General features: G+C 43.7%; 1 protein-coding gene and 1 long non-coding RNA gene across 4 annotated transcripts in view; one reads left to right on the forward strand and one right to left on the reverse strand.

Moving 5' to 3' along the window:
- Window positions 1–3,579, forward strand: part of LOC133513833 (transmembrane protein 26) — a 5,893-nt gene extending 2,314 nt beyond the window's left edge. For both annotated transcript variants that reach the window (XM_061844981.1, XM_061844971.1), the window contains 2 exons: window positions 1,358–1,499; window positions 2,607–3,579. In XM_061844981.1, coding sequence (XP_061700965.1) covers window positions 1,358–1,499; window positions 2,607–3,296 — 832 coding nt within the window. In that variant the 3' untranslated portion in view covers window positions 3,297–3,579. The remainder of the gene's footprint in view (window positions 1–1,357; window positions 1,500–2,606) is intronic.
- LOC133513854 (uncharacterized) overlaps window positions 1–17,559 on the reverse strand; it is a 25,476-nt gene extending 7,917 nt beyond the window's left edge. Inside the window, exons 1-2 of one of the 2 annotated variants that reach the window (XR_009798638.1) lie at window positions 17,430–17,559; window positions 1,346–1,424 (exon numbers count right to left, since the gene is read on the reverse strand). This is a non-coding gene — a long non-coding RNA (uncharacterized LOC133513854). Of the gene's footprint in view, window positions 1–1,345; window positions 1,425–17,300 lie in introns of both variants that reach the window. The other variant, XR_009798640.1, reaches the window with a different exon arrangement.
- Between the last annotated feature and the right edge of the window lie 9,579 nt (window positions 17,560–27,138).

The raw sequence follows: 27,138 nt of genomic DNA on the forward strand, positions 1-27,138 counted from the left end.
ATCTCGTGACTTTTGTTTATCTCGCCATATTGCCGGTCAAGATGAGCATTGCTCAATGCTAAGTCGGTTGGAGACGACACGGAAATATGTCTTGTAGCACTTGTCCAATACCGTCAGACATTTAGAAGGTGAAAATAGACGACGGTACGTGGAAAAATTAGATAAACTCAGCATAGAGGATCCTGTATTTAATGCCGAAATCGAGGTTTTCGGCGACAAGAAATTGGATTGTTAATTCGCTTCCGCTTGTCTTGGACAACTGGATCTACACATGGATCCGGTGAGTAAGTCGTCGAGATTTACACGGAAAAGTTTGAAAGCGAAGAAAAGTCTGGACGCGTACGAATACTTCTGCTCTCATCAGGAATAAATCCCACATAGTGGCCGGTTGACGGCCCGTGAACGCAGAAGCGTGTTCGGCCACACGTTAACCTTTGCCGGCATCCATCAATCTTTTCAGCTATTATTCAATACAAATACCAATATTTAAATAAATGACCACTGGTTAAAAAAAAAGGACAGAGTCGTCTCCACGGAGCGTAAAGGGAAGCGATTGCGACCAGACTTAATCTGTAAACCTCTGCGGCAGACTTTTTCTTTTTTTTGAACACGGATTGTTTTCAAATGATCCAACTTGGCATTATAAATACTTTTTGGTAATTTGAGATTGAGAAGAATAGTTCCTACCTGAAATGAAGCGATCGCTGCACAGGCGTGTGTCTATTTTGTTTGGGCACCAGCCATCACGTTTAATTGCCGAAATCCATCAATATTTTCAGTTTTTTTTCAGCTGGGATTCCATCGAACGATGTCTTTGAATATCCGTCTCGTCTGTTGTGACAACCAACAGCACAACAGCTCCCGGGTATTGTAAATGTTGTCCGGTTTAATGTCTCCCACAACGTCGAGCGGCTCTGACCGGCAATACGGCGCCGTGAAAATGGCGACGTCACGTGCACGAGCTCTATCCGTCATGTTATGTTGGCATTCGCGCCTCCAATAAAACTCACACTTGTACATGGTAGTGTGGTAACACTACCTCCCTTATGTTTGTTTTTGTTGCTAGGATGCGGTATGCTTCGCATCATGTGTTGTCCCTCTGTTCTCCATACTTTTCTAATTATGATACAACTTAACCTGGTTCAAAGATTGTGATTCCAGGCAGCTTCCTGGACAAGTCCTATAAATCTTTGCTTGACTGTTCTTGAACGGTTTGAAACTTGTAGTAAACTCTGTTTTAACATATATATATATAGATATATAAAATCCTTGGTTTTAACATTTTTCCAATGACACGTTTCGTTCTCCAAAGTATTTTCAAAGCATGCATTAAAAAGAAACCAACCTTCTCTTTTAGGTTCTCCCCGATGGTGTTCCTCTACCTGTGCACCGTCGTCCCCTCCATTTGGGTGCTGGAGCTGAGCCTGTTGGAAGGGAACGTCAATGCCAATGTATCAGAGATGAACTACAAATTCTTCAAAAGGATCCCGATATCTGTGGTAGGTTTCCTAAAAACTACCTTTTTGAACTGCAACCGCGGGAGCAGTCCAGGAAATGTGTTAAAAAGTACTGACACGAGTTGCGGTCTGGGGACGGCGTAGAACTGATCTCCATTCTTCTGTAATGCTTACCTTGCAGTTTCTTTGGAAATTGTGTGGCAGGTTTTTATATTTGACATTTAGGGAGTGTCAAAGGTTGTCATTAGGATATGTTGAGCTGACACATTCTTTACATATTACTGCATACTGTAACTCATTTGACTATTTATATTATAACCCATTCCCCTGGTACTTAATCCGACGTGATAGTTACAAACATTATTTGATAAGAAGGTTGATTCATCTTATTGTTATTCACCTGTTTTTGGATGAGATCATTTCAAGACAGTCTTTGCAAGAATGGACGAAAGGATTTTAGTCAAGGTTTGTTGTAATTATTGTTTTGCTCACGGCTGTTATGACTGTGAAACCATTTTAATCTTTAATCACTTCATCGACACCTGTCAGAGGAGGGTAGAGAAGCCAAATATCATACTCAAGAGAAACTGTTAAGTGTGGAAAAATATGACTCAAGCAAAAATCTAAAGTAGTCCTCCAAATATTTGGAAGTACTCACTGACAAAAAAATGCACTGTGTGACAATGCTGTTGATTTTAGGAATCTGTTAACGAAACACTCGAAGGCCCCCCCCCCACCACCAAAATTTGTGCCTTTGATTGGGAATTAATTATTAATGAATTTAATTTAATTAATTTCAAGAATTAGTTTGGGGGTCACGTGACTGCCTTGTGCCATCTGATTGGTGAATTGGTGTTCAATGAAACTCACATTGGATTGGAATTGTGTGCAGAAGTTGATGATGAAGTCTAACAATAGATCATGCACATTAACACAGATAAATATCAATCATTGTTTTTCCACATAAAAAGTTATGTAAAAGTATGTTGCAATCAAATTGCCCTGACAAGTGCAGTCTGACGTAATGTAACTGAGTTGTGCCGAGATTTCTTGTTACACCCTGCATTGGAAAGTCAATAAGTTAACGACGCCTACTATACCATATTGTTAACTTAATGCTCTGTGAACAACGCTGTACTTTTCTTCTAGACCACTAATATGAAAATCAATCCAGAGGACTGGGTGACTGGGCTGGAGCAAACCATGCTCATCGTGTTGGTGATCGGGCGCTGGCTGATGCCAATGGGACACTTGTCCCGCGACCAGCTCTCCCAGCTCCTGATGGTCTACGTGGGACTGGGCGCTGACATCCTTGATATCTTTGACACCTTCAGGCAACAGGAGATCAAGGAAAACAAAAAAGTGCTCCTCGTCGGCTTGGGTCTCTTCTCGTGGGCGCTCATGCAGTTCCCCCTGGTGCTCACTCACAAAGGCGGGGACGCCCGGAGGACCCGTGGCCGCTTCGCCCGTGGCCGGATCGTCCAGAACGTGAGGACGTGGTGCCCAAGTGAGGTGTGGATCTTGCTTCTGACGGTCGGACTCCAAGACGGCCCCTTCATGTGCTACCGCCTTTACCTCTTGATACACGAAAATGTGCTCAACCAGCTGATGATCTTCTTCACTTGCAAGAACATCCTGGTGGTCCTCATAGAGTTCTACCGGATATGCGTGGTGAAGTGGGAGCATCAGAAGAACATATATGGAGAATTCTCTTGGAAGAGATGGTGTAGAGGGTGCTGCGGGAGGCAGCAGGAAGAACTGCAGCTGGCGGACATTGAACTGACAACTTCAGGGCAGAATTCCGAGACGCAGCCCTCGGAACCAGAGAGGGAGCAGTGAGGTCGAGCTGGGGACCCGCACTTAAACTCAACACCAGCACCGAAACCCACTTTAAAACGGTTCATTGAGAGATTTTTTTTTTTTTTTTTTTTTAAATTGCATTTCTGAGATCAGACAAAGACTACTAATAAGAAAATCACGCAAATACAACGTTGTTTGAGCCTGAATGGACACAAGTATGCTTCACTTATTTTGTGTAAAGAAAAACAACAAAAAGCTGATTGTGCATATACAGTTTTAATATATCAAGAGATTTGTATTACGCTGTTGACATTTTTACTAAACGTACCAGGGTTTTTATTTTGTGTGATGTGGAAAATGAAAACATGAGATGTATTCCATTTATTTATGTCCCATTTATATTTGTCGTCTGTGAGTTACAACGTTGAAAGCAATAAAATATTTCAGATTCCCAAAATAAAATAAGATTTTGAATATTTTAAAAATGGGCAATTTTGTATTTCTTTAATTGGACAGGAGAAACATGCCATACAAGTACTGCAATTTCTGGACTATAAGCCGCACCTGATTTTAAGCCACGTCCAGTACAGTTTTCGTCTTTTACACTGCTCCAGTTCTCCCCGCTACCATTACCAGCGTCTCACCATCGATTAATTTATGCCAAGTTTACGTGCAGCAGCTCTCCTTTATCGGCCAGCTCGATGGCTTTTAACCGGAAATCCTCGTCATGTGCTTTTCTTGCCTTTTCCACGATGAGGGTCTGTTCATGCTAATTTTAGCGCAACGTTACAATAAACTTGCGTCTTCCTCGATACATATATTCCACCTTTCTCACTCTTACCTTTTCACCTCGAGCGCCCCTGGTGGCCGTTAGAAAAAAATGCTGAAATTATCCGCATCATTGCATAAGCCGCAGGGCTGAAAGTGTGACAAAAGTCGCGGCTTATAGTTTGGAAATTATGCTACAGCACCAGAATGGGTATGAAATGCATTTAATTGTCCTTTCCACATTATGCTAGATTTATAGATTGAATTTTAAAAAAATAATACGAATAATCAAATAAAACCCAATTCACATTATTTTCTTTATTTTTGTTTTGAATTTTCAGAAATAATACAAATAATTATTCAAATAAAACTCCATGCACAGGTGGATGGACACATCCATCCATCCATCCATCCATCCATTTTCTTAGCCGCTTATCCTCCCTTGGGCCACAGGGAGTGCTGGAGCCTATCCCAGCTGTCAACAGGCATGGTACACCCTGAACTGGTCGCCGGCCAATCGCACGGCACATCGAGACAAACAGTCGCACTCACAATCACACCTAAGGGCAATTTAGTGTGTTCAATTAATGTTGCAGGCTTTTGGGGATGTGAGAGGAAACCAGAGTGCCCGGAGAAAACCCACACAGGCACAGAGAGAACATGCAAACTCCTAACAGGCAGGTCTGGGATCAAACCTGGGTCCTCAGAACTGTGAGGCCAACGCTTTACCAGCTGCTCCACTGTGCCGCCATGGATGGATACATTTTGCTTCCATTTCTACTTAGTTTTCACAAATAATACAAAGAATGATTCCAATAAAACCCCATGCACAGATTGATGAATACATTTTGCATCAATTAAAAAAGTTGTAGTTGAGTAATTATGCAAAATATGAAAATAAATAATACATTGCCAAACGACTTATGCATGTTATCTCTTATGTTCTGTCGTGTAGCATTGCAGGTGAGCTGGAGCTTCAGCTGATTTTGGGCAATAGGTGGGGTACACCCTGGACGTTTTTTTTAAAAAAAGTATTATTAGAATTAATACATTTTAGGTTATTACCATAATTGTGCAAACAAACTTTTTTTTTTTTTTTAAATCTTAACGACTTATGCATATTATCCGCCATTATTTTTTGTAGTGTAGCATTGCAGGTGAGCTGGAGCTACAGCTGATTTTGGGCAATAGGTGGGGTACACCCTGGACTTTTTTTTTTTAAAGTATTATTATTAGAATTAATACATTTTAGGTTATTACCATAATTGTGCAAACAAACCTTTTTTTTTTTTTTAAATCTTAACGACTTATGCATATTATCCGCCATTATTTTTTGTAGTGTAGCATTGCAGGTGAGCTGGAGCTACAGCTGATTTTGGGCAATAGGTGGGGTACACCCTGGACTTTTTTTTTTTAAGTATTATTATTAGAATTAATACATTTTAGGTTACAAACAAACCTTTTTTTTTTTTTTAAATCTTAACGACTTATGCATATTATCCGCCATTATTTTTTGTAGTGTAGCATTGCAGGTGAGCTGGAGCTACAGCTGATTTTGGGCAATAGGTGGGGTACACCCCGGACTTTTTTTTTTTAAAGTATTATTATTAGAATTAATACATTTTAGGTTATTACCATAATTGTGCAAACAAACCTTTTTTTTTTTTTAATCTTTTGATTTTATTTTCACCTGCACTTAATTGTGAATAATGCAACAATGTGACGCTGTGATCGGTATTAGGAATATTTGGCCAAGTCGGAGGTCTGCGCTGTGCTGAGTTTGAAGACGATGGCCGGAGAAGAGCGCAGGTTGTGATTTGCATCACCATGAGATGGCAGTGTTGCCAAGACAACCACAAAGAAACACACTCATATAACACAGCCAGCCCCTTCATAATCAAAACGTTTATGTGGCGTGATCACCAAGGTAGAATGGAGAAAGTAGTACAACCTGTTTGGGTTTAATGTGAAATAAAGATGATGATACAAAGAAGAAGAAGAAGATGCTGGTGATGTGACAAGTGCAGGTAATAAACGTAGCCACCGTGAGGCAATGAATTGCTGGAATGTACAGCCTGGAGGCATCACGCAGTAACAGATTGTAGGCGAATTAAGAAGTTTATTTCATTTTCAAAGGATGGCTTTTCCTCTTGAGCCCGATCAGCTCGTTTGAGTGCTCGGTGCATTTTTATGATGTCTGAAAAGGCCCACTCGTGATTATGTGGGGGAGTTGTTCAAGTTTGCTGTGATTTTTCCCTCGCACTTTCCCCTCTTCTGATTGAAGTAGTGCGCTTTAGGAGAATTCCGCCGCAGCTCGTAAAAAGAGCGGGAGGCGAGCCCTAAGAGCCTACAAGGACAGATAAGTGTTTGAGGTCTCAAGGTTTTGAGCCACTCGAGCACGGGGGGGGGGGGATAAACGCTTGCCGCACAACCTCCTGCCTCCTCTTACCAGACAATACCTCTCGTTTGAAACGAGGGCCGGGTTGCAGCCCTCCTACGGTTTATGGATGACACTCTCGCCCGTCTTCTCTCACGCGGCGTGGGGTCGGCTACGGAATGAAGAACAGAACCGGTCGCGAGCGCCAATCCGGTCGTCACGCGGCCTTTCCGGTCGCCGCCCCGCATTGCTCCGGATCAAATTGCGGCACTTCCACCCCGGCGTGCGAAATGATGGAGGACGCAATGCTCTCAAAGAGGTAGGAAACGGCTTTCGGTTTACTGTGGACGAAATGAAGAAGCCATACTGGATGCGTTTTCCTCATAAGAATGGAACAAACTCTGAGCAGCACTTCCAAAAAAATACAGGACAATTACGCTTCCATAGGTTGTAGCAAATCTACCAACTTTATTTAACTTATAAGGCGATGAAAGATATTTCAGGAGCTCAATTATTAATCAATTCAATCAGAAATAATCAATGTCCAGGCCTAAACCTGCCCTTTAAATTTTTCCCATGAAAAATCACATTTACTAATTTACATGGACAATTTTGGCTCGACTTATGTGATCTGAGAATTAGACCGGGTTTTTGTCATTTCGGAGTTCTGCGCCTTCGTGTGATTAAACATAGCTGGCTTCACGGCCAATCAAAGCAGGTCCTCTCATTACCTTTAAACTCACTTTGAAAGAATAACAAATGGACCTTTCCGACCTGTCAATCACTTGTACAATAATAGCCAATCAGATAGCCGCATTGTCTTAACCCCTGCCTTGACACGCCCCTCTTGCCATGTTGTCCCACAAGCAATGCCGGTTGCCAGTAGCGTGCGCTTGGAAAAGTTAATGTTACGAAGAAAATGGTCCTCGGATGCGCTTGGGGAACGTGCAATTCTGCTGAAAGACATCCTGCTAGGTTAGAAGGGGCCCGGTTGATCCATTTTCCAAAGCCTAAAACGCAGTTGATGAAGTGTCTACGATGGATTAAGGCTCGCGGAAGAGCGCACGTACAACTAAATGTGGACAATATCAACAAACCCAAGGATGTATGTTCGAAGGTAAGTGAGGGAGAAGTATCTTCTCTGAGTTTGATTGAATTCTTATCAGTGCTTTATACATTGAGGGAGAACAATTTTCACTTTGTTAGCGTATCACTGACCCGCTGAATGAAGTGTGTCATGTTTTATGCCGAAGAGTCACGTTAGCGATACTAACTGTGCGATCATGCAAGAGAAATGTCGATTTGCCCATTTGTATCACATCAGACTTTTAAGACAGAGCACTGGATTCGATTACGAGTCGGGTCAAATGAATACACCCAATTACTTCTAAAGACTACAATGATTTTACTCGTGATCTTTCCAAGTAAAAAGTACTCACCCTGCTTTATATGCGCAGTACGATTCCACTATTTTATCCTGTTGGATTTCAATATGAAGTATGTGAGGCGTCGAACTTTTGTGCATCGATCGCCAACGTTTCGCTGCAACTCTGACATTGCGTCCCGCTCCGTCCAAAATCTTAATTCCGTGTACGTATCCTTGCGTGAAATAGTTGAGACCTCTCCGCAGAACTCTCTTTGAGAAGTTTGACGCATTTGGCAAAAAACGTAGCGCAATATTATCTGGAATACACGATAGCGAATCGACTTCAAACTTGTTCTGTTCAGTCGCCATTTTGGTAGCTTGTGGGACGTCGCTAAGGGGGCGGAGGTTAAGATCGCCATCGGACAGGTCCATTAACCCCTTGTTTATAGAAGCATTTAATTCCCTTCGGCGCTGCAGACCAGTTGACCACAAACATGCACACAAAAGTCCATGCTCATGCACAAAGTAGCGAAACATGCACTTGCGGTTGCCCTGAGGCAAATGTAGTAAAAGTGATTCCTAAATATTATTCGAAATGCTGAAAAGCAACATGGCCGCCCCTGGCCTCTGACAGGAAGTTTGAAGAGTTGTGTGATTGAGGTTTCTCTGCCCCCTGCAGGTCTGGAGAGGGACAGGTGCTCTTCCTGTTAGTTGACTTGACAGTATCGCAAGGGAACTTTTAAGACAGAGCACTGGGTTCCATTACGAGTCGGGTCAAATGAATACACCCACTCACTTCTAAAGACTACAGTGATATTGCTCGTGACCTTTCAAAGTAAAAAGTACTCACCCAGCTTCACATGCGCAGTACGATTCCACTATTTCATCCTGTTGGATTTCAATATGAAGTTTGTGAGGCGTCAAACGTTTTTGCATCGATCTCGAACATTTCGCTGCAACTCTGACACTGCGTTCCGCTCCGTCCAAAATTTTAATTCCGTGTACATATCCTAGCGTGAAATAGTTGAAACCTCTCTGTCGAACTCTCTTGGGCAAGTCTGACGCATTTGGCCAAAAAACATACCCCAATATTATCTGGAATACGCGATAGAGAATCGACTTCAAACATGTTGTGTTCAATTGCCATTTTGGAAGCTTGTGGGACATGGCTAAGGGGGCGGAGCTTAAGATCGCCATCGGAAAGGTCCATTGAACTGGGTCATCAGGAGACACTTCAAGATACACACAAGATATACTGTAACTGTGTGTTGTATGTATTCCTATGATGGGCAACATTCAGGTTCTGAAGACTTCGACCCATGGTTAGCAAAAACAGACTGAACGGTAGAGGTGCAAGGACTAACCCTTTGGGGACCCCACATTTCGTTGCCATTCAATGAGATTGAAAACGTCCAAAGGTTTACAAAACAATTCCTTTCCTCCAGGGAGGACATGAACCATTTCAGGCTAAGGTTGCGTCACACGTTCTGGTCAGCGTTCGATAGCGTTTGAGGAAACGTTGGTAGTCGCCCGTGGTCGCCGGGATAGCGCCAGAAGAGCGTCGTTTGAACGCTAGTGAACGTCAACGATCGCTGGGAGTCGGCGGAGAACGCCGGTCCGGAAAAAAAGTTTCCAACATGCACAAAAGTTCTCACCGAGACCAGCGTTCATCAACGTTTAATTTTAAACGCAATAGAACGCTGACCAGAACGTCATGGTGTGACGGGGCCTTGAGATCGCCACCGGAAAGGTCCATTGCGGGCCACTGGGTGACAACACTTGGAGGGTAGAAGAATAAATGTTTTTGTGTGTGTGTGTGCGCGGTAAACCAGAGCACTCGGAATAAGCTAAGGAGGTATGAGAAGCGTGAGATGGGAAGACTTTGCAAATCGACACACCCCAAAGTCGGTTTCCGTCCTCGCCGTAATCGAGGCAGAGACCTTCTTATTGCTCTGCCTCGACAACAAGAACATTTTGAGGTAAAAAAAAAAAAAAGTGCACCTGCTGTGTAAAATCTCAATTCCGAGTGACACTCCCAGTGGGGGGAAAAGGGCATCGCGGGGGACCGCGACGAAGGGAAGAGTCGCCCCGGCACCTGGCTTTAAGGCGGATATGCGAAATCTTTTGTGACAACGTGTTGAAGGCAACACAATGGCATGATGAAAGAGCGTCTTGCTCGTGAAGAGAGCCCTTTTCCTCTTCAGATTAACTGCATGCTTTAACGAGATTGTGTGGGCATGTGGGAGGATGAGGATGTCAGCTGATCCACGGGCTGCCCTACATAGATAGAAGGAAAATGAAACCCCGCAACTCCAGTGCACATAGATAGATTAAAAAAAATATATAATAAATAAATATATATATATATATATATATATATATTATATATATATATCAACCCTCACAAGCCCTCCTCTGTTCATGCAAACAGTGATGGTGCCTTCAGGTGCTTCCTCACTGTTCCTCTGCGCGTATCTCAGTTTACCTACACGAATAAAGCACCCCGGAAAGCTTGGCGATTCCGTATTATACGAGAACAATTTTACATATTTATTTATTCTTTTCTTGCCGACCATCTTAGGGCGCTCAGGGCTCCGGGATTGTTGCCGGCACCCCTGCGAACCCAGTGAGGATAAGCGATACGGAAAGTGGATGGATGTTCAAGGAGGTACTTCTGGTTAGTGAGGGTGTTATCTGCTCGGAGAAGTGCAACAAAAATGCATCAATGGGTAAATGATTCATCCATCCATCAATTTTCTGAGCTGCTTATGCTCACAAGGGTCCCGGGGAGTGCTGGAGCCTATCTCAGCTGTCAACGGGCAGGAGGCAGGGTACACCCCGGACTGGTTGCCAGCAAATCTTCGACCCCCAGACCTGCTTGTGTGGCGTTTGCATGTTCTCCCCGTGTCTACGTGGGTTTCCTCCGGGTTATTTGTATTATTTGTGAAAACTCTAAAAAAAAAAAAAAAAAAAATTGATGCAAAATGTATCCATCCACGGCAGCACGGTGGATCAGCTGGTAAAGCGTTGGCCTCACAGTTCTGAGGTCCCGGGTTCGATCCCGGACACGCCTGTGTGGAGTTTGCATGTTCTCTCTGTGCCTGTGTGGGTTTTCTCCGGGCACTCCGGTTTCCTCCCACATCCCAAAAACTATAATAAAATATAATAAAAATAATAAATATAAAAATATACATATGTACACACCAAGTAGAATTGGACTCAATAAAGTGATTGAAACGATTTACACAGTTGAAAGCAGATGTTTACATACACTTAATCAAAATACATATTTTTCCCTCTCCTGTCTCATATGAATTCAGAGTAATCCCAGTGTTTTAGGTCACTGGGATTACCAAATTAGTTTCCTAAATGCCCAAATAATGAGATACATATTTTTTTTGCAGATAATTTCTCATTACTTTCTTCAAAACTGGAAGTTTTAATTTATATTCAGTCACATAATGCGTTTGAAACAATTTAGGATAGCCTTCTTTGTTTTTTATTGACAAAATTTGCAGCAATTAGAGACAAGCCTGCGGATGTACATAATTTAAAGGCACACCTGAATCATGATACACGATATCAAAAATTAAAGTGTGACTTGCACAAGTCTGGTTCATCCTTGCGTGAAATTTCCAGATGGCTCAAGGTGCCAAGTTTATCCGATCTTCCGAAAAAATTATACGCAAGTGACGTCATACTGGTCAGGAATGACACGGGTTCTGCGTATTAAAGCCCGAGAGTCATCCCTATAAACATTCAAAAATAGATATTTTAATGGAAAATACATCTAACATTATTCACTTCAATGTCTATACGAAAAAAAAAAAAAAATCAATGTGAGCGGAAAGCGCGTCATCCATGCGCAAAGTTGCAGAAGTGTCATTCTACGATATCCAAGTGGTCGCCATATTGGTTGCGTCCTCTGTCCGTGACGTCACCCGGACATTCGCCAATGAAAACACGCGGTGCACCCTAACTATGGGAGACAAACGCGCCCCTTCTGACACGGAAACTCAACGGAAACCACACAACCGAGTCAAGCTACCGGGGCAATATTACACTATTGTTTCGAGCCATATTCAGATGATATGCGATCACGGCCAAACCGCACCCCCGTCCGATCCACTTCCGCGGCGGAGATGAGCCATCGCGGCTCATCGCAGCCGGCCGGTGTGTCTTATGACGGAGTCGAGCCTTGCTGCTTTAGGGGGGTGTTCACAGACGCCGAAGTACTGAGCAACACAGTCGAGCCGGGGCGCTTTATGCGCGCACGCGGCAGAGTGAGGCATTTTCGGCTGGGTTATTCAGAGCCGCCCGCGTCCCCAAAGCCCGACGCGCAGCCTTCGCGGAAGACGTGACCGGCGAACGCGGCGCCTGAGCCGGTGTGGCTGATTTTCGGCATCGTGGTGGGCTATAATGGAGCCGAGCCGTGCCGTGCTGCTTTTAGGGGGATGTTCAAAGCCGCCGCAGTACTTGTTGAACGCAGTCGAGCCGGGGCGCATTACCGCCTACCTGTTATTTGGAACCCACGAAGCTCTCGTCCTTTGCACCCGTGCAATCAATTTTTCACGACGAACCGGGTCTCTTGCAAACTTGTGAAGGGTAAATCCATCTTCCCGAGTGTTCAAGCAAAGTCCAGCGAAGCAACGAGCCGGCATTTTGGCTAACACGAACACAAACGAGTCCACTAGGGGGCGCCGCTGTCCTTTACGTTACTTCCTGCTTCTTCTCGAAAACAAATCCCTCGAGAGGATTTTCATGGCGGGAGTTACAAAAAGCTATATATGTCAAAATCATGTTTTTGTGGTGGAAAAAACACACAGGCCCATATTGGCTGACATTTTTTCATGAATAACATACTAAAAATCATCCATTTCATGACACGTGACCTTTAAACATCAATGTGTTTTTCAAAATGTGCATTAATCAACCCAAGAAAAATGGAAAAACTTGTGAAAATGCTGCCTGAAGTTGGGAAGAGTGTGTCATTATCCACAGCGAAACGAGTACCGTACCGACATGCGCTGAAAGGCCACTCTCCCGGGAGGAAACCATTAATCCAGAAGAAACATAAAAACAAAATAGTTTACAAAAACCAGACTTAAAGACAAGGAGCTTAGTTTTGGAGACATGACTCACGATCTGACAAAACAAGAATTAAACTGTTTGGCCGTAATGAGTGATGACATTTGGAGGAAAAAGAGGGAAGCGTTACAAGCCTGAGAACACCGTCCCAACTTTGAAATACAGGGGCGGCGGCATCAACGTCTTAAAAAAAAAAAAATGTACGGGCAAACATGAAAAGGCATGTACGAAAGGTTGTAAAATACCCGCCAACTACTTTGGAATGCGTATGGAAATACAGTACTGTACGTCCAAAACATTTGAGCCACTTCATACAGTTTCATGACATTGGTACCGAGTACTAGTGAGATGTGTGCCTTGTGAACTTGCGATTTTGAAGAAAGTGATGGGACACTGCCCCCAAAAAAATACTTTTGTCTTGATTCTGGCCTTCAGCAAATTGACTGACAATAACAAAACTTTGGTCTGACTTAATATCCGATATTTTTTTGAACGATGTAAAACTGAATTTCTGTTTCGAATTGCAGTTTTAAATGATGTGGGTTTGTGGCGTGCAACATCGTCTCGATGGAGACGGAGGATGTGCGTCGTACTTATGCGCTCGACGCTTCCTAAACTAAAGCCTGTGATAATTGCTGCACTTTTTTCGACGGCGTGAGCGTTCTGACACCGATAAAGGCAATCTCACGGCAGAGGGATAACAAGGTGAGATTCCAATCCTCAAGCTCCGCAGTCTTCGACTGAATTCAAAACCTCCGAGATGACAACGCCCGCCCCCGCAGAGTGGCGTTTCATCCGGGACTACCGCCGTAAATTGGGGAGTACAAAGAACGGATGCGCTCGGGTGTGCTGTCGACGTGTTACCGCGTTGGCTGACGACCGGAATGCCAGCCCGCGGCAGCGTTATTGTCGGTTCTCCCGCGCGCTACTACATTTCCTGATCGATTGTTAAAAGGATACATTTGGCTGGAGAATACAGTACAATTGCCATAATGTCGTATTTTTTTTGGTGTCACTTGATGTCACCCACTCCATCAAAATTCACCGACCACGGTGACGATGTGGCACATTTTCAGTGTTGGAAAAGCTGCGCTCATTTCTCATTTGCGACACAGTCTCGAGTAAAACATGCACCTCAGAATCCGACTCTTAAAATCAGGAATTCCCTTCTACCCATGTATAATAAGCACCATTGATTTTCTGTAGGCTGCATGGTGGGATCAGATGGTAAAAGTGTTGGCCTCACGGTTCTGAGGACCCGGGTTCAATCCCGGCCCCACCTGTGTGGAGTTTGAATCTTCCCCCAGTGCCTGCGTGGGTTTTCTCCGGGCACTCGGTTTCCTGCCAGATCCCAAAAAACATGCAACATTAATTGGACACTCTAAATTGCCCATAGGTGTGATTGTGAGTGCAACCAGTTCGGGGTGTCCCCCGCCTCCTGCCCGTTGACAGCTAAAATAGGCTCCAGCACTCCCCGCGAACCTCGTGAGGATAAGCGGCAAAGAAAATGGATCAATGGATGATCTTCTGTTCTAGCCGTATTTCTTGAGGCGAATTCGGCCGCTGACTTAATGAGGCCACGACAGCTCCTGACCCGTTGCTCGAGTTAGACTCCATCTGTCCGTTATCCAAGCCGCTTATCCTCACGAGGGTCACGGGAAAGCTGGAGACTGTCCCGGCTAGCTTTAGGCGAAAGGCAGACTACACCCTGAACTGGTCGCAGGGCAGATATCGACACCATCACTGTGCGGGAATCGATCCCACGCTCCCCGCACCAAAGGCGGGCGTGTGTACCGCTACACCACAAGTGACAAACTCAAGGCCCGGGGGAGAGATGTGGCCCGCCACCTGATTTTATGTGGCCCGCGAAGGCAAATCATGTGTATGATTTTTGTAAAATCTGGACCAAAATTTCAAATTGTCATATCATAAATGATGACGTTGAGATAGTGGAACCATTTTTGGGTAACCAAACATCAACAGTTGAAAAACGCATAACCCTTGATTTCTGGTTCCAGAACTAGTTGATAAACTTAATGTGCAAATATGATGCGTCAGGCGGCACGGTGGAGCAGCTGGGAAACCGTTGGCCTCACGGTTCTGAGGTCCCGGGTTCAATCCCGGACCCGCCGGTGGGGAGTTTGCATGTTCTCCCCATGCCTGCGTGGGTTTTCTCCGGGCACTCCGGTTTCCTCTCACATCCCAAAAAAATGCAACATTAATTGGACACTCTAAATTGCCCCTAGGTGTGATTGTGAATGCGACTGTCTCGATGTGCCCTGCGATTGGCTGGCAACCAGTTCAGTGTGTCCCCCGCCTCCTGCCCGTTGACAGCTAGGATATGCTCCAGCACTCCCCGCGACCCTCGTGAGGATAAGCGGCAAAGAAAATGGATCAATGGATGATTTTCTGTACTTGCCGTATTTCCAGAGGTTTTTTTTAAAAAAAAAAAAAAAAAAAATGTTTTGCCCACGCAGGAACAGGGAGAACGTGCAAAATCCAGCCAGGCGCGGCCGGGACTTGAACCCAGGTCCTCAGTAATGTGAGGCAGACACTATAAGTGATCATCCACGATTCCCATTTCAATAGAACTCTTAAAAACTGTACAGTTCTACAGCTGCAGAACCTTTTCTTTGGCTCTCAAGCATAATCTCACATCAGCTTTGTTTATCTGCTTCATGGTTGCCCTCCGACAGCAACATTAATCACTTTCTTCTTAAAAGTAGCAGAGAAACTTGTCTTTGTTTTCCTCAACATTTTTTTTTATTAAAACTTGGGAGATGTGCTCCATGAAGTGGTGGTCCAAGAAATAAATCAGCCGCTTAGTAAACTAATCCGATGCTGTCAAATGGACACAAAATGGAAACACTTGCAAGGAGCACGGAGGACATGCTAGAACTGAATCGACACCGTTTTGTTCATGGGGTATTTGACCCCCATTAGGCCACACCCCTCATTTTCCTCAATAAAAATGTAACTCACAGATCTGAGGTCCCGGGTTCGATTCCGGACCCGCCTGTGTGGGTTTTTTTCTCCGAACACTCCCACATCCCCAAAAACACACTCTAAATTGCCCCTAGGTGTAATTGTGAGTGCGACTGTTTGTCTGTTTGTGTGCCCTGCGATTGGCTGGCAACCAGCTCAGGGTGTACCCCGCCTCCTTCGCGTTGACAGCTGGGATAGGCTACAGCACTCCTGCGACCCTTGTGAGGATAAGCGGCTAAGATAATGGATGGAAAATGTAACAAAAATATTATGGTTTTCTGGGGGCTAAAGAAAATGAAATGAATGCTATTTTAAATTTAATCAACAAATAGAAAGAAGTAAGTCAAGGTACCACTGTAACTTTCTACATGTGCCATGGAACCAAACCCGGAGAACCCGTTACCAGACTTCCCGCGTCTGCTACGCTAACTAGCATCATTACGCGTTGATCACATGATTGTTGGAAGCCAAACTTAACCACCGACAGCGCCACAATACCCAAACAAAGCGTGACATCATCCATGTCGTTTTCAAGTCGACTGCTTAACCACGGCACGTTTCGGGGACCTGCCACCATTTCCCTATCGTGTATCAACCCGAATCGAATAATCCGAACACGACAAAATGAGCCCCATCAGTCTCTGGTCCAGCAGATAAACTCGTTAACATTCAAATGTTAAAAAAGGGAGACAGCGAATGAGTCATCAGAGCGTCTAAAGTTTGTTCCAGCATGTAACGGCGAGTACGGTGGTCGGCAGAGTGAAAGAGGTCCACCGTGAATGTGCATTACACGCCACATCAAATAATAAATTACAGGTTAATAGACATGCTGAAGAGAATACAAATGTGCCATCTCTTTGAATATCATATCCTCTGGATGTAGTATCCAAGCTGCACTGTCCATCCAATCTACTTCTCAACATTTTCAGGGTTGTAGTACACGAATATTGAAATGTCCCAAAGGTTTCACAATTAGTGCATTCGTGAGCTGGGATGGCATCACATAAAGTATAATTTTGGTCGGCCTCCAACTTGGCCCAGTTGCCTAAAAGTCGATTTTCACGTCTGGTTAATTCCAAGTGACACGTCTGATATCATTGTGTGTTTATCAAATGAATGGAAAAAGTGTAAATTAACAAAAACACAAACATCAACTCTGGGAAGTCACAAAATGGAAGTACAAAAAAAACAAATAATAATACCATAATTCCCGGCCGACAGAGCGCACCTGGTTACAAGCCTCACAGAGTACATTTGTAAAGGAAATACTATTTGGTACATACATATGCCACAGCTGTGTAAAAGCCCCAAGTGCCCACATTGAAACACGACATATTTACAAAGAAAGACAGTACACAGAAAGGATTTAAAGCTAGCGCGGTGCTAACGTTAGTGCTAGCGCTAATGCTAATGCTAGCGCCGCGCTAAGGCTAACAGGGCTGGTTAAAATAAAACTTACCGGTAAAGATCAATGAGACACCGCCGCTAACACAGCAGCAACACGCTAGCACAGCGCTAACGGTAGCGCAGCGCTAACAGGGCCGGCAAAAGTCACTTCCTCGCCATATTCCACCGGTCTCATTCTTACCTCATGAGCGCCGTGGCAGTGCTGAAGCCAAACCCATCAGGCAGGAGGCTGGGCCAGCTAATTGCTGGGCAATTTAGAGTCTCCAATTACTGCTTGTTTTTGGGATGTGGGAGGAAACCGGGAAAAAACACACACACACACACAGGCACGGGGAGGACATGCAAACACCACACAGGCGGGGCAGGGATTTGAACCCCGGTCCTCGGAACTGTGAGGCCGCTGTTAAGCCACCATGATTAGAACATAAATCTCTGGTTTCCAGTAGTTTAGATTTCGAGTATTTAAATAATTTCTTTCTTAGAGCATATTATAGGCTGCACGATGGTGCAGCTGTAGAGCGTTGGCCTCACAGTTCTGAGGACCGTGGTTCGAATCCCGGCCTCCCACTGTGTGCAGTATGCACGCTCTCCCCGTGCCTGCGTGGGGTTTCTCCGGGCACTCCGGTTTCCTCCCACTTCCCAAAAACATGCATTAACTGGACACTTTAAATTGCCGCTAGGTGTGATTGTGAGTGCGACTGTTTGTCTCGATGTGCGCCGCGATTGACTGCCGACCAGCTCAGGGTGCGCCCGATGACAGCAGGGTTAGGCTCCGGCACTCCCCGCGACCCTCGTGAGGATAAGTAGCTAAGAAAATGGATGGATGGACAGCATTTAAAATTCTAATTCGGGTCTTGAGATGAAGATGTATTTTTTTTTTTGGGGGGGGAGAAGACCCTTCCTCCCCGATGGCAGTTTTTGTCTGAGACCCGAGACCGGATATGCATCGAAAAGCCACAGAGCATCCCGGGCCGCAGAGGATTTATTGTTGAAATATGAATCGCTTTGCTTCTTTTGCCAGCCCATAGTTTTCTCCGAGCTGGGAAAACTTCACTCATTTCCAATTTCCAACAGGGCCTGTGGTCACGGGGGCCAGGTCACGTCAGGAGACCAGTCCTGAAGAGGAAACACGGTCAGGCCTCTGACTCGACGACTTAATAAGGACAGCGGAGGGGCCGCTCCCAACAAACACATATGTGAAATTAGCACAAGTATTGTTTGAGCCGTGTGCCCGCTGATGGCCTCACAGGGAGAAACCCGAGTCCCGATTCTGGCAGCTCCGAAGTGCTTTTTAAAATCTGAGGCCGAAAGTATTGTCGATATGTGTGGTCATGAAGTCCTTGGAACGCTTCGTGCTGGACCACCTCAAGAGCGTTTTTGCACGACGAGTCGCTTTAAAATGGATACATGGCTTGAAGTCTTGACCCCCTAGCGCAACGGTCATTGCACTGGATTGTCGCTCTAATGGGAATTCGAACTACTCTAAATGTCACAAGACGGCATCCTTTGCACGACTGAGTTTTTATAAGCGTCTCTTGTTTTTCATACTCAACATGTATGTCGTACTAGGGCAGCTCCGACTACCGGAAACAAAATCCTTCTGTGTTGCCACATACTTGGCCAATAAAGCTTGAGTCTGATTCTGGAAGATGCTTTCCAGAAACATGTACGATGTCATGAGCAAGGCTTGGCCTCTGCCGAGAGGGGCGTGGCCAGGCCGCTGCTCTGGGCGTTTGACACCTGTCCCCGGTCACGGCTGTTTCACATTCGGATTGTAATTAGACAGGCATTTAATTTGGAGTTTTTGTCACTGGCATTTGCCAGTTCGTTGCCTTCCGTTAGTGAGCTGCATTCACTGGCTGCGGGACTCTCCGCTTCTACGCGTAAGTTAGAGTAACCCTAGTCACAGCGATTCTGTGCCTTTTTGTTTGATCCTGCCCTGTTGCGTTAGTTAGTCTGCTTCAGAGTCATCCAACCCTTGCTGTATGTCTTTTGGATCACGCCTAGCCTAGCGTTTCTGTGCCTCCGCCTTGTCGGACTGCTACACCATGTATGCCCCAGTTTCCGGAAGAAACTACATTGAACATTATGCCTCTGCCTCGAAGTCCTGCATTTGGGATCACCCCCACAGCGTTGGTTCTTGGGTGAATGTTTTTAAATCCAGGGTGAAAGCTCCTCTTTTTTCTCATGCTTTTTAGAATATATCCACTTTTTGATCATATTACTTGCACGATATGCGGTTTTGTCTTTTTTAAAATATTTTGTTTGTCATTTTCATTGTTTTTATCCCGTTTTAAAAGGTTTATCTCTTTGTTTTCAAATGCCTTTAATCATGTAAAGCACATTGAATTACCTTGCGTATGAAGTATGCTATACAAATAAATTACCTTTGCTTTGCTTTGACAGTACGACATTGTGAGATTGTGAGAAGTTTTACCATGAAAAGTTTTTGCAATTTACGATTCTTGCCAGAGCAAACTCCCATTATATTTATATTTATTTATTTATTTATCTTTTTTGAGACTGGAAAAAACTAGGAACCCGTGGTCAATACTTATCCGTATCCCTTTTCCAAGCCGCTTATCCTCACGAGGGTGGCGGGAGCGCTGCAGCCTATCCCAGCCAACTTTGGGCGAAAGGTGGACTATACCCTGAACTGGCCGCCGGTCAGTTGCAGGGCACACATCGACACCATCACTCAGCGGGAATCGATCCCACGCTGGCCGGTGGTCAATACTTGAAAAGCAAAAGCCATTACAGAAGATCCCAATTTCTTCAAAGCATTGCATTGGAATCAGTAATTTAGCCACATCATTTTGACGTACATTCATCACTTTAACTGTTAATTGAAAGTATATTGTACCTTCATTGCCACTCATTTCAGATGGGAACGTTTTTATTGATTGTTTAGCTACAGACTCGGCTCCCTCTCCTTCTTCTTTTCCTTTCGGCTTGTCCCGTCAGGGTCGCCACAGCGTGTCATCTTTTTCCATCTTAGCCCATCTCTTGCATCTCCCTCTCGAACCCCAACTGCCATCATGTCCTCCCTCACAACATCCATCAAGATTCTCATTGGTCTTCCTCTTGCTCTCTCTTCCTTGGCAGCTCCATCCTCGTCATCCTTCCACCAATGTACTCACCCTCTCGCCTCTGAACATGTCCAAACCATCGAAGTCTGCTCTCTCGGACCTTGTCTCCAAAACATCCGACTTTGGCTGTCCCTCTAATGAGCTCATTTCTAATCCTATCTGACCTGGTCACTCCGAGCGAGAACCTCAACATCTTCATTTCCGCCACCTCCAGTTCTGCTTCCTGTCGTCTCTTCAGACCCACCGTCTCTAATCCGCACATCATGGCCGGCCTCACCACTGTTTTATAAACTTTGCCCTTCCTCCTTGGGGAGACTTTTCTGTCACATAGAACACCAGACACCTTCCGCCAGCTGTCCCAACCCCGCTTGGACCCGTTTCTTCACTTCCTTACCATACTCACCATTACGCAGGATTGTTGACCACAAGTATTTGAAATCGTCCACCCTCGCTATCTCTTCTCCCTGTAGCCTCACTCTTCCCCCTCCACCTTTCTCATTCACCCACATATATTGTTTTCCTCTGGCACATCTTCATTCCTCTCCTTTAAAGTGCATGTCTCCATCTTTCTAATTGTTCCTCCGCCTGCTCCCTGCTTTCACTGCATATCACAATATCATCTGCGAACATCACGGTCCAAGGGGATTCCAGTCTAACCTCATCTAAAATGACGCAAATGCCAAGCGGACTTACTAGTTTGGACGACAACATCGTGTGCTGTCAGAATGCGAGACTGCCACAGCCACAGATCGTTTCTCGTTTTCGTCGGTATTTCCATTGTGTACTTTTAAAGTGGCACAGATCCCCTCGGTGTGCTTGTTTTTTTTGCTTTAATACAATATGCACTCTATTTGCATGATTGCTCCACACTATTCCCCAGGTTTTAGCCTCTTACTGATCTAAGTCTCAGCATAAAACTCCATCCTGACGGGACTTTCTGCTTCACAGCTTTGGCTCGTAAAAGAAAAGCAAGAGTCGGGGCAGCACATCTGGAAACACCTGTTAGAAAACATCCCGCTGCGAGACGACAGCTTGCGTCTGCTTGTTTGTCCTTGCCGTCGTTTCCGTCGAGAGCTTTGTAGAGGAACTTGTCGCTGAACTTACCCTCTCGTTAGCCATCTTTGACTTAATAGACATAATTCTGTTTCAACATTGATTATTCTGCGTGATTAGATGCCGAGTGTCCAGACAGCAATTACTTGTCTTTGATGATAACATTTTCAACAGCACTGGTTCCCTTGTAGGTTGAGCGTTGAGCTGGAGCCATCTGAGCTGACTTTGCATGAGAGTCGGGGTGGGCCATAGTGGCCCGTGCCCCTATATACACGTAGAACTGCGTGAAACTGCCCATGTAGGAAACCTTTTCTTTATTGAAAGCCCAATTTTGAACTCATGCTGCTTTTTTTTGGGTGAAGGGCTGAAAAATATGAAAGAGATTGTCTTTCATTTCACTGAGATACGAATGTTTTAGGTTATGGACGTGGTCAGGGAACAACCGTAATTCCCGGACTACAAGCCGCACCCAGTACATGTAAAAGGAAAAAACACTTTGTCCATACATAAGCCGCACCTGTCTATAAGCCGCATGTGCCCACATTGAAACATGAGATATTTACAAAGAAAGACGTATACAGAAAGAGTATTCAAATTTTTACTAAGATACCTTAGGTTTTCTTTCGAAAAAGTACATGTGACGCGACAGTAACACAGCAGCAATACGGTAGCAACACAGCACTAACAGTATTTTAAAAACAGGCGATTTTGTATTTCTTTAAATGGACATGAGAAATATGGCATACAAGTACTGTAATTTCTGGACTATAAGCTGCACCTGATTATAAGCCTCACCCAGTACACACAGTACTAACAGGACTGGGTAAAAAAAAACAAAGCATACCGGTAAAAGTCACTGAGATGCGGCAGCAACACGGTTCAGGCCAGCTGCTTTTATTACCTTGGAAAGCTTTTTTCGTCTTTTTACATCGCTCCAGTTCTTCCCGCTGCCATTTCCGGCGTCTCAACATCGATACATTAATGCCAAGTTTACGTGCAGCACCACCGTTTCCTTCTTTATCGACCAGCTCGATTGCTTTTAACTTGAAAGCCGCAATTTATGCATTTCTTTTTGCGTTTTCCACGATGAGGGTTCTGTTCATGCTAATTTTATTCATGCACAAAGCGCAACGTTACATTAAACTTGTGTCTTCCTCGACACATATATTCCACCTGTCTCACTCTTACCGTTTCTGCTCAAGCGATCCTGGCAGCTGTTAGAAAAAATGCACAAATTAGCCGCATCATTGTATAAGCCGCAGGGTTGAAACCGTGTAACAAAAATTGCGGCTTGTAGTTCGGAAATTACGCTACAGCACCAGAATGGGCATGAATTGCATTTAATTGTCCTTTTTTTCCCCCACACTATACTAGATTTATAGATTGAATTTCCGAAAATAATACAAATAATCAAATAAAACACAATTCACATTATTTTCTTTTTTTTATTTTGAATTTTCCGAAATAATACACATAATTATTCAAATAAAACCCCATGCACAGATGAAAAAATCATCCATCCATCCATTTTCTTAGCCGTCTATCCTCACAAGGGTCGCGGGGAGTGCTGGGGCCTATCCCAGCTGTCAACGGACAGGAGGCAGGGTACACCTGAACTGGTCGCCAGCCAATCACAGGGCACATCGAGACAGTCGCAGTCACAATCACACCTTTTTGCATTGTTCCAGTTCTTCCCGCTCCCAATTCCAGCGTCTCACCATCGATAAATTACGCCAAGTTTACGTGCAGCACCACCGTTTCCTTCTTTATCGGCCAGCTCGATTGCTTTTAACCGGAAATCTGCGTCATGAGGATTTCTTCTTGCGTTTTCCACGATGAGGGTCTTCATGCTAATTTTATTCATGCACAAAGCGCAGTTACATTAAACTCGCGTCTTCCTCGACACATATATTCCGCCAGTCTCACTCTTACCGTTTCTGCTCGAGCGCCCCCTAGCGGCCGCTAGAAAAAAACGCATAGATTAACCGCATCATTGTATAAGGCGCAGGGTTGAAAGCGTGTGACAAAAGTCGGGGCTTATAGTCCGGAAATTACAGAAATGAAAATTGTTCCTCAGTTCCTGCTAATGGCCGAACCAATGAGCTGTGCTAGCGACATGCTGCAAAATACGTAAGATAAGAGACGCAAAGCTGTTCTTCCGCCCCGAGCCGCCCCCGTTATTGTTCCCTCTCGTTAGCTGACTTTAAACCACCTTCCTCCATTTCAAATTCCATACTGATAGATTTTAAATCGAGCCGCGTATGCCGCGAAGCAGGTGCACAAAGTCTACTATTTCGGAATACCCGCGAAGGCTCGTGTACCGGTAAAGATTTGATGACAGCGCTGCAGTCCACCAAAATGATGAGGAATGATGGGAAACAATCACAAGCTGGATCAAAAAGGCATTAAAGTTAAGACTCAACAAAACAAACTGCTGGCAGGACAAAAAGGAATATGACGGGAACACGCAAAAAGTCATGAATGATTGATGGGGGAATTCGTCTCATTTTATATGCGACTGACACATGCTGCAAGATAATGTCATACCGGAGTTTTTTAAAAAGAGCAAAATAAAAGAAGAAAAACTGAACAACCCAAAATAATTGAGTTAAAAAATAGGATTGCTTTTATTTTAAAATTTAGAATTTTATGTGTACATAAAGTTAAAAAAAAACAGATTTAAAAAAAAGAAAAGTGCTGTGCACATAAAATTCAAAATTTTAAAATAAAAACAATCCTATTTTTTAAAACTCAATCTGTTTTATTTTACAGTCTTTTATGAATAAAGTTTAGTGGAATTTTCAAAAACACATTTTCAAAAATACAATGGAAATCCCAAGTTGAATTAATAAATTCAAAAAACAAACATAGCAATAATGAAAAAAACCCTTTTTTTTTTTACAATTAATAACAATACCACATTACTGTGTGAAAAGAAAATAATAATAAATAATACATAATATTAAAATGTACATACATAATAAAAATAGACAAAATAAAGAAAAACACTGTGTTGAACTTACAATATAAAAAAAAAAACAATTTGAAATTTTGAAATAAAGGAAATGGGAATTCTCTGAGGAAAAAAAAAGTCTCTGATCAAATAACGTAGCTGTGTGTTGCAGCTTGCGGTCATAAAATCATTGTAATTTTTTTTTCCAAAAAAACCCAGTTTGCAATGATTTTAAAAGACATTTGGGTTTATTTGCAGCTCATTCATATTAAAATACATCCAGTCTTTGCTAAGTATTGTACAATACTGGTCCAACAGCCTGACAAAGTTCAAGGTTTAATCGAGAGGAAATGTATTTTTTTTTGTCCATCATACAAATGTAGCTAAAATTTCATTAAAAAAAATATCTTAAAAATTCTCAACACAACAGAAATTAACCCATTCGTGGGCAGCGTCCCATTTTTGGGACATCACGATTTTCACGCATTACATCCTACAGTATATCAAAATATTTGTTTTAATCTGAAGCCATAATTTGGTATCAGGAGAGGATAACTCTTCAGTTAAAGTGAGCAGTTAGATTTGGGATGGGACGAGATTATAAATTAGTAAAGTTATCATATAACTTAACCATAAATGAAAAAGAAATGCCATTTCCTTTATTGTGGCCTGTTAGGAGACTTTAATCTCAATAAGGCAAAAAATTTGCCACCCTGCCCATGAATGGGTTGAATAAATTAGCGTCAAAGTCAGTCTTGAGATTTTGTCCGAAATGTCGCTTAGATCCGGCAAGTTCCGTAACTCCGCGGAATGCAACTTCACGTCAAGGCAACAATAAGCCAAAGAGTGAAAAAGCTAGCAAAGATCGGGAGGAAGTGTGTTGTCTACGGCTGTTCGGCGTCAAACGCTGACGGAGTCAACTTACATGAATGGCCGAATGATGAACAGATGGGCAGGTTATGGACCAGGTTTGTGAAGACAAAGCGGGCGCATTGGACTTACATATCAAAGTGGACAGTAATATGTTCCGAGTATTTCACGGAGGACTGCTTTGAAAACCCGGTGCAGCGTTCACTTGTCTTCAGTAGCAAGTAAGTACGTACGTGTTCAATTCTTTAGTATTGACATGTATCTACCTTGTTTTGAATGTAAGTATCATACCGATACAGATACATATGTCAGCTAATATCCTTATCCATGTGATGTTTAGGAGGTGAAGAAATTTCGACACTGCATAAAGTTAGTGTACTGTTGACGGTGAGGTCTTGCTGAAATTCGACCACTGCGGTGTGTGCTCTCAAGCGTTAGGTGCATTATTTCAAATACTGGCTAAAACTTTAAATGCAGAACCATACCGAAGGTTTTGATTTTTGTTTCGCGCCGACTCCGTCGCTAGTACAAAAACAACAACAAACCACTCACTGTTGTGTGCAAGCATCAGACGTTTAAACGTGTTTGAATGAGATTATTTCGTCAAGAAGGTGGACGTAGATTTCTTGAGGCTACTACCGGTTCCTATCCCTTCTACAGAGTATTCCATAAAAACGTCTACATCACTGCTGTCTATCTCCTCGAAATCCCACTCGCAACGTCTATAATTGTCTACATAGGAAGCCATTTTCTTTTCTGGGGTTGTCTTGGTGTGACGTCACACGGACGCAGCTTCTACAGGGCCTCGGTTTCAAATTCCAAAGAAAATGTGCACTTGGGCGCTAATTTATTTCGTTTCTGTTGTGTTGAAAGTGTTTTAAAATATTTTTTTTTAATGAAAAATTAGCTACGTTTGTGTGATATATAAATAAAATGTGGATCCTGTGGATTAGACCTTTAAACAGAAGTCCCAACGTGTTTCATCCTGCAATTGGTATCATCTTAAAACAAAATGACAAGGTGATAACAAATGATATTGCTCATCTGTCCTTTCGTCCCTGATGGCCGGGAAGGTCTTTCCCTAATTACCTTTGAGATCTTTTTGTTTGAGTCCCGAGTCCATCTGCCCAACTGTGAAAGTATCACACATCAAAACTAACACAGCTCTTCAAGGGGAGCAAAGGAAGCAACAGAATCCGACCCAAAAATTGCATCCACACTGAAATTGACTCTCTGTTTTCTGGTAATATTTCCTGGGAGGATATTTGGCCCGTAATGTGTCGAACGAGCATCTTCTCGGCAACATCTGCTCTACGAATATTCACAGCCAGATTGGCGTATTAAAGAGCAGTTAGGGGTGTAATCATCTTGTAAGAGGAAAATTATTAGGTTGTACCTGTGTGTCTGACTGTGAAACCAACCGAGAATTGAGGAAATCTTTATGACTTGGAATGTTATTACTTAGAGTTATCCCGATGGTGAGGTTTTTAAACCCCCACATTTTTTTGGGGGCTTCATGGATTTGCTGATTTGGAGGACCAGTGATTCAAATCTGTACTGCATACCATTAAAAGCTATTGTCGAGCTGCAAAGTGATGTCATGAGCGAGGGTTTAACCTAACCTAACCTGTATGGCCTTTGGCTCCCGCCTAGCCTAGCCTAGCGTTTCTGTACCTCTGCCTTGTCTGACTGCTACACCGCGTACGACCCAGTTTCCGGAATAAGCCACATTGAGCATTATGCCTCTGCCCCGAAGTCCTGCATTTGGGTCCGCCCCCGTACCGGACGGTCGTGACAAGGGTTGAGCACAAACTGTAATCCAGAAACTTGGTGGTTCCACAAGTCAAAAAGTAAACCGATGTTTTTATGGATTTGCATACATAATTTGCAACATAAGTGCATACTTTTTTTGTCAACAGTTATTT

This window comes from Syngnathoides biaculeatus, chromosome 2 (genome assembly GCF_019802595.1).
Source record: "Syngnathoides biaculeatus isolate LvHL_M chromosome 2, ASM1980259v1, whole genome shotgun sequence".
NCBI classification, from domain to species: domain Eukaryota; kingdom Metazoa; phylum Chordata; class Actinopteri; order Syngnathiformes; family Syngnathidae; genus Syngnathoides; species Syngnathoides biaculeatus.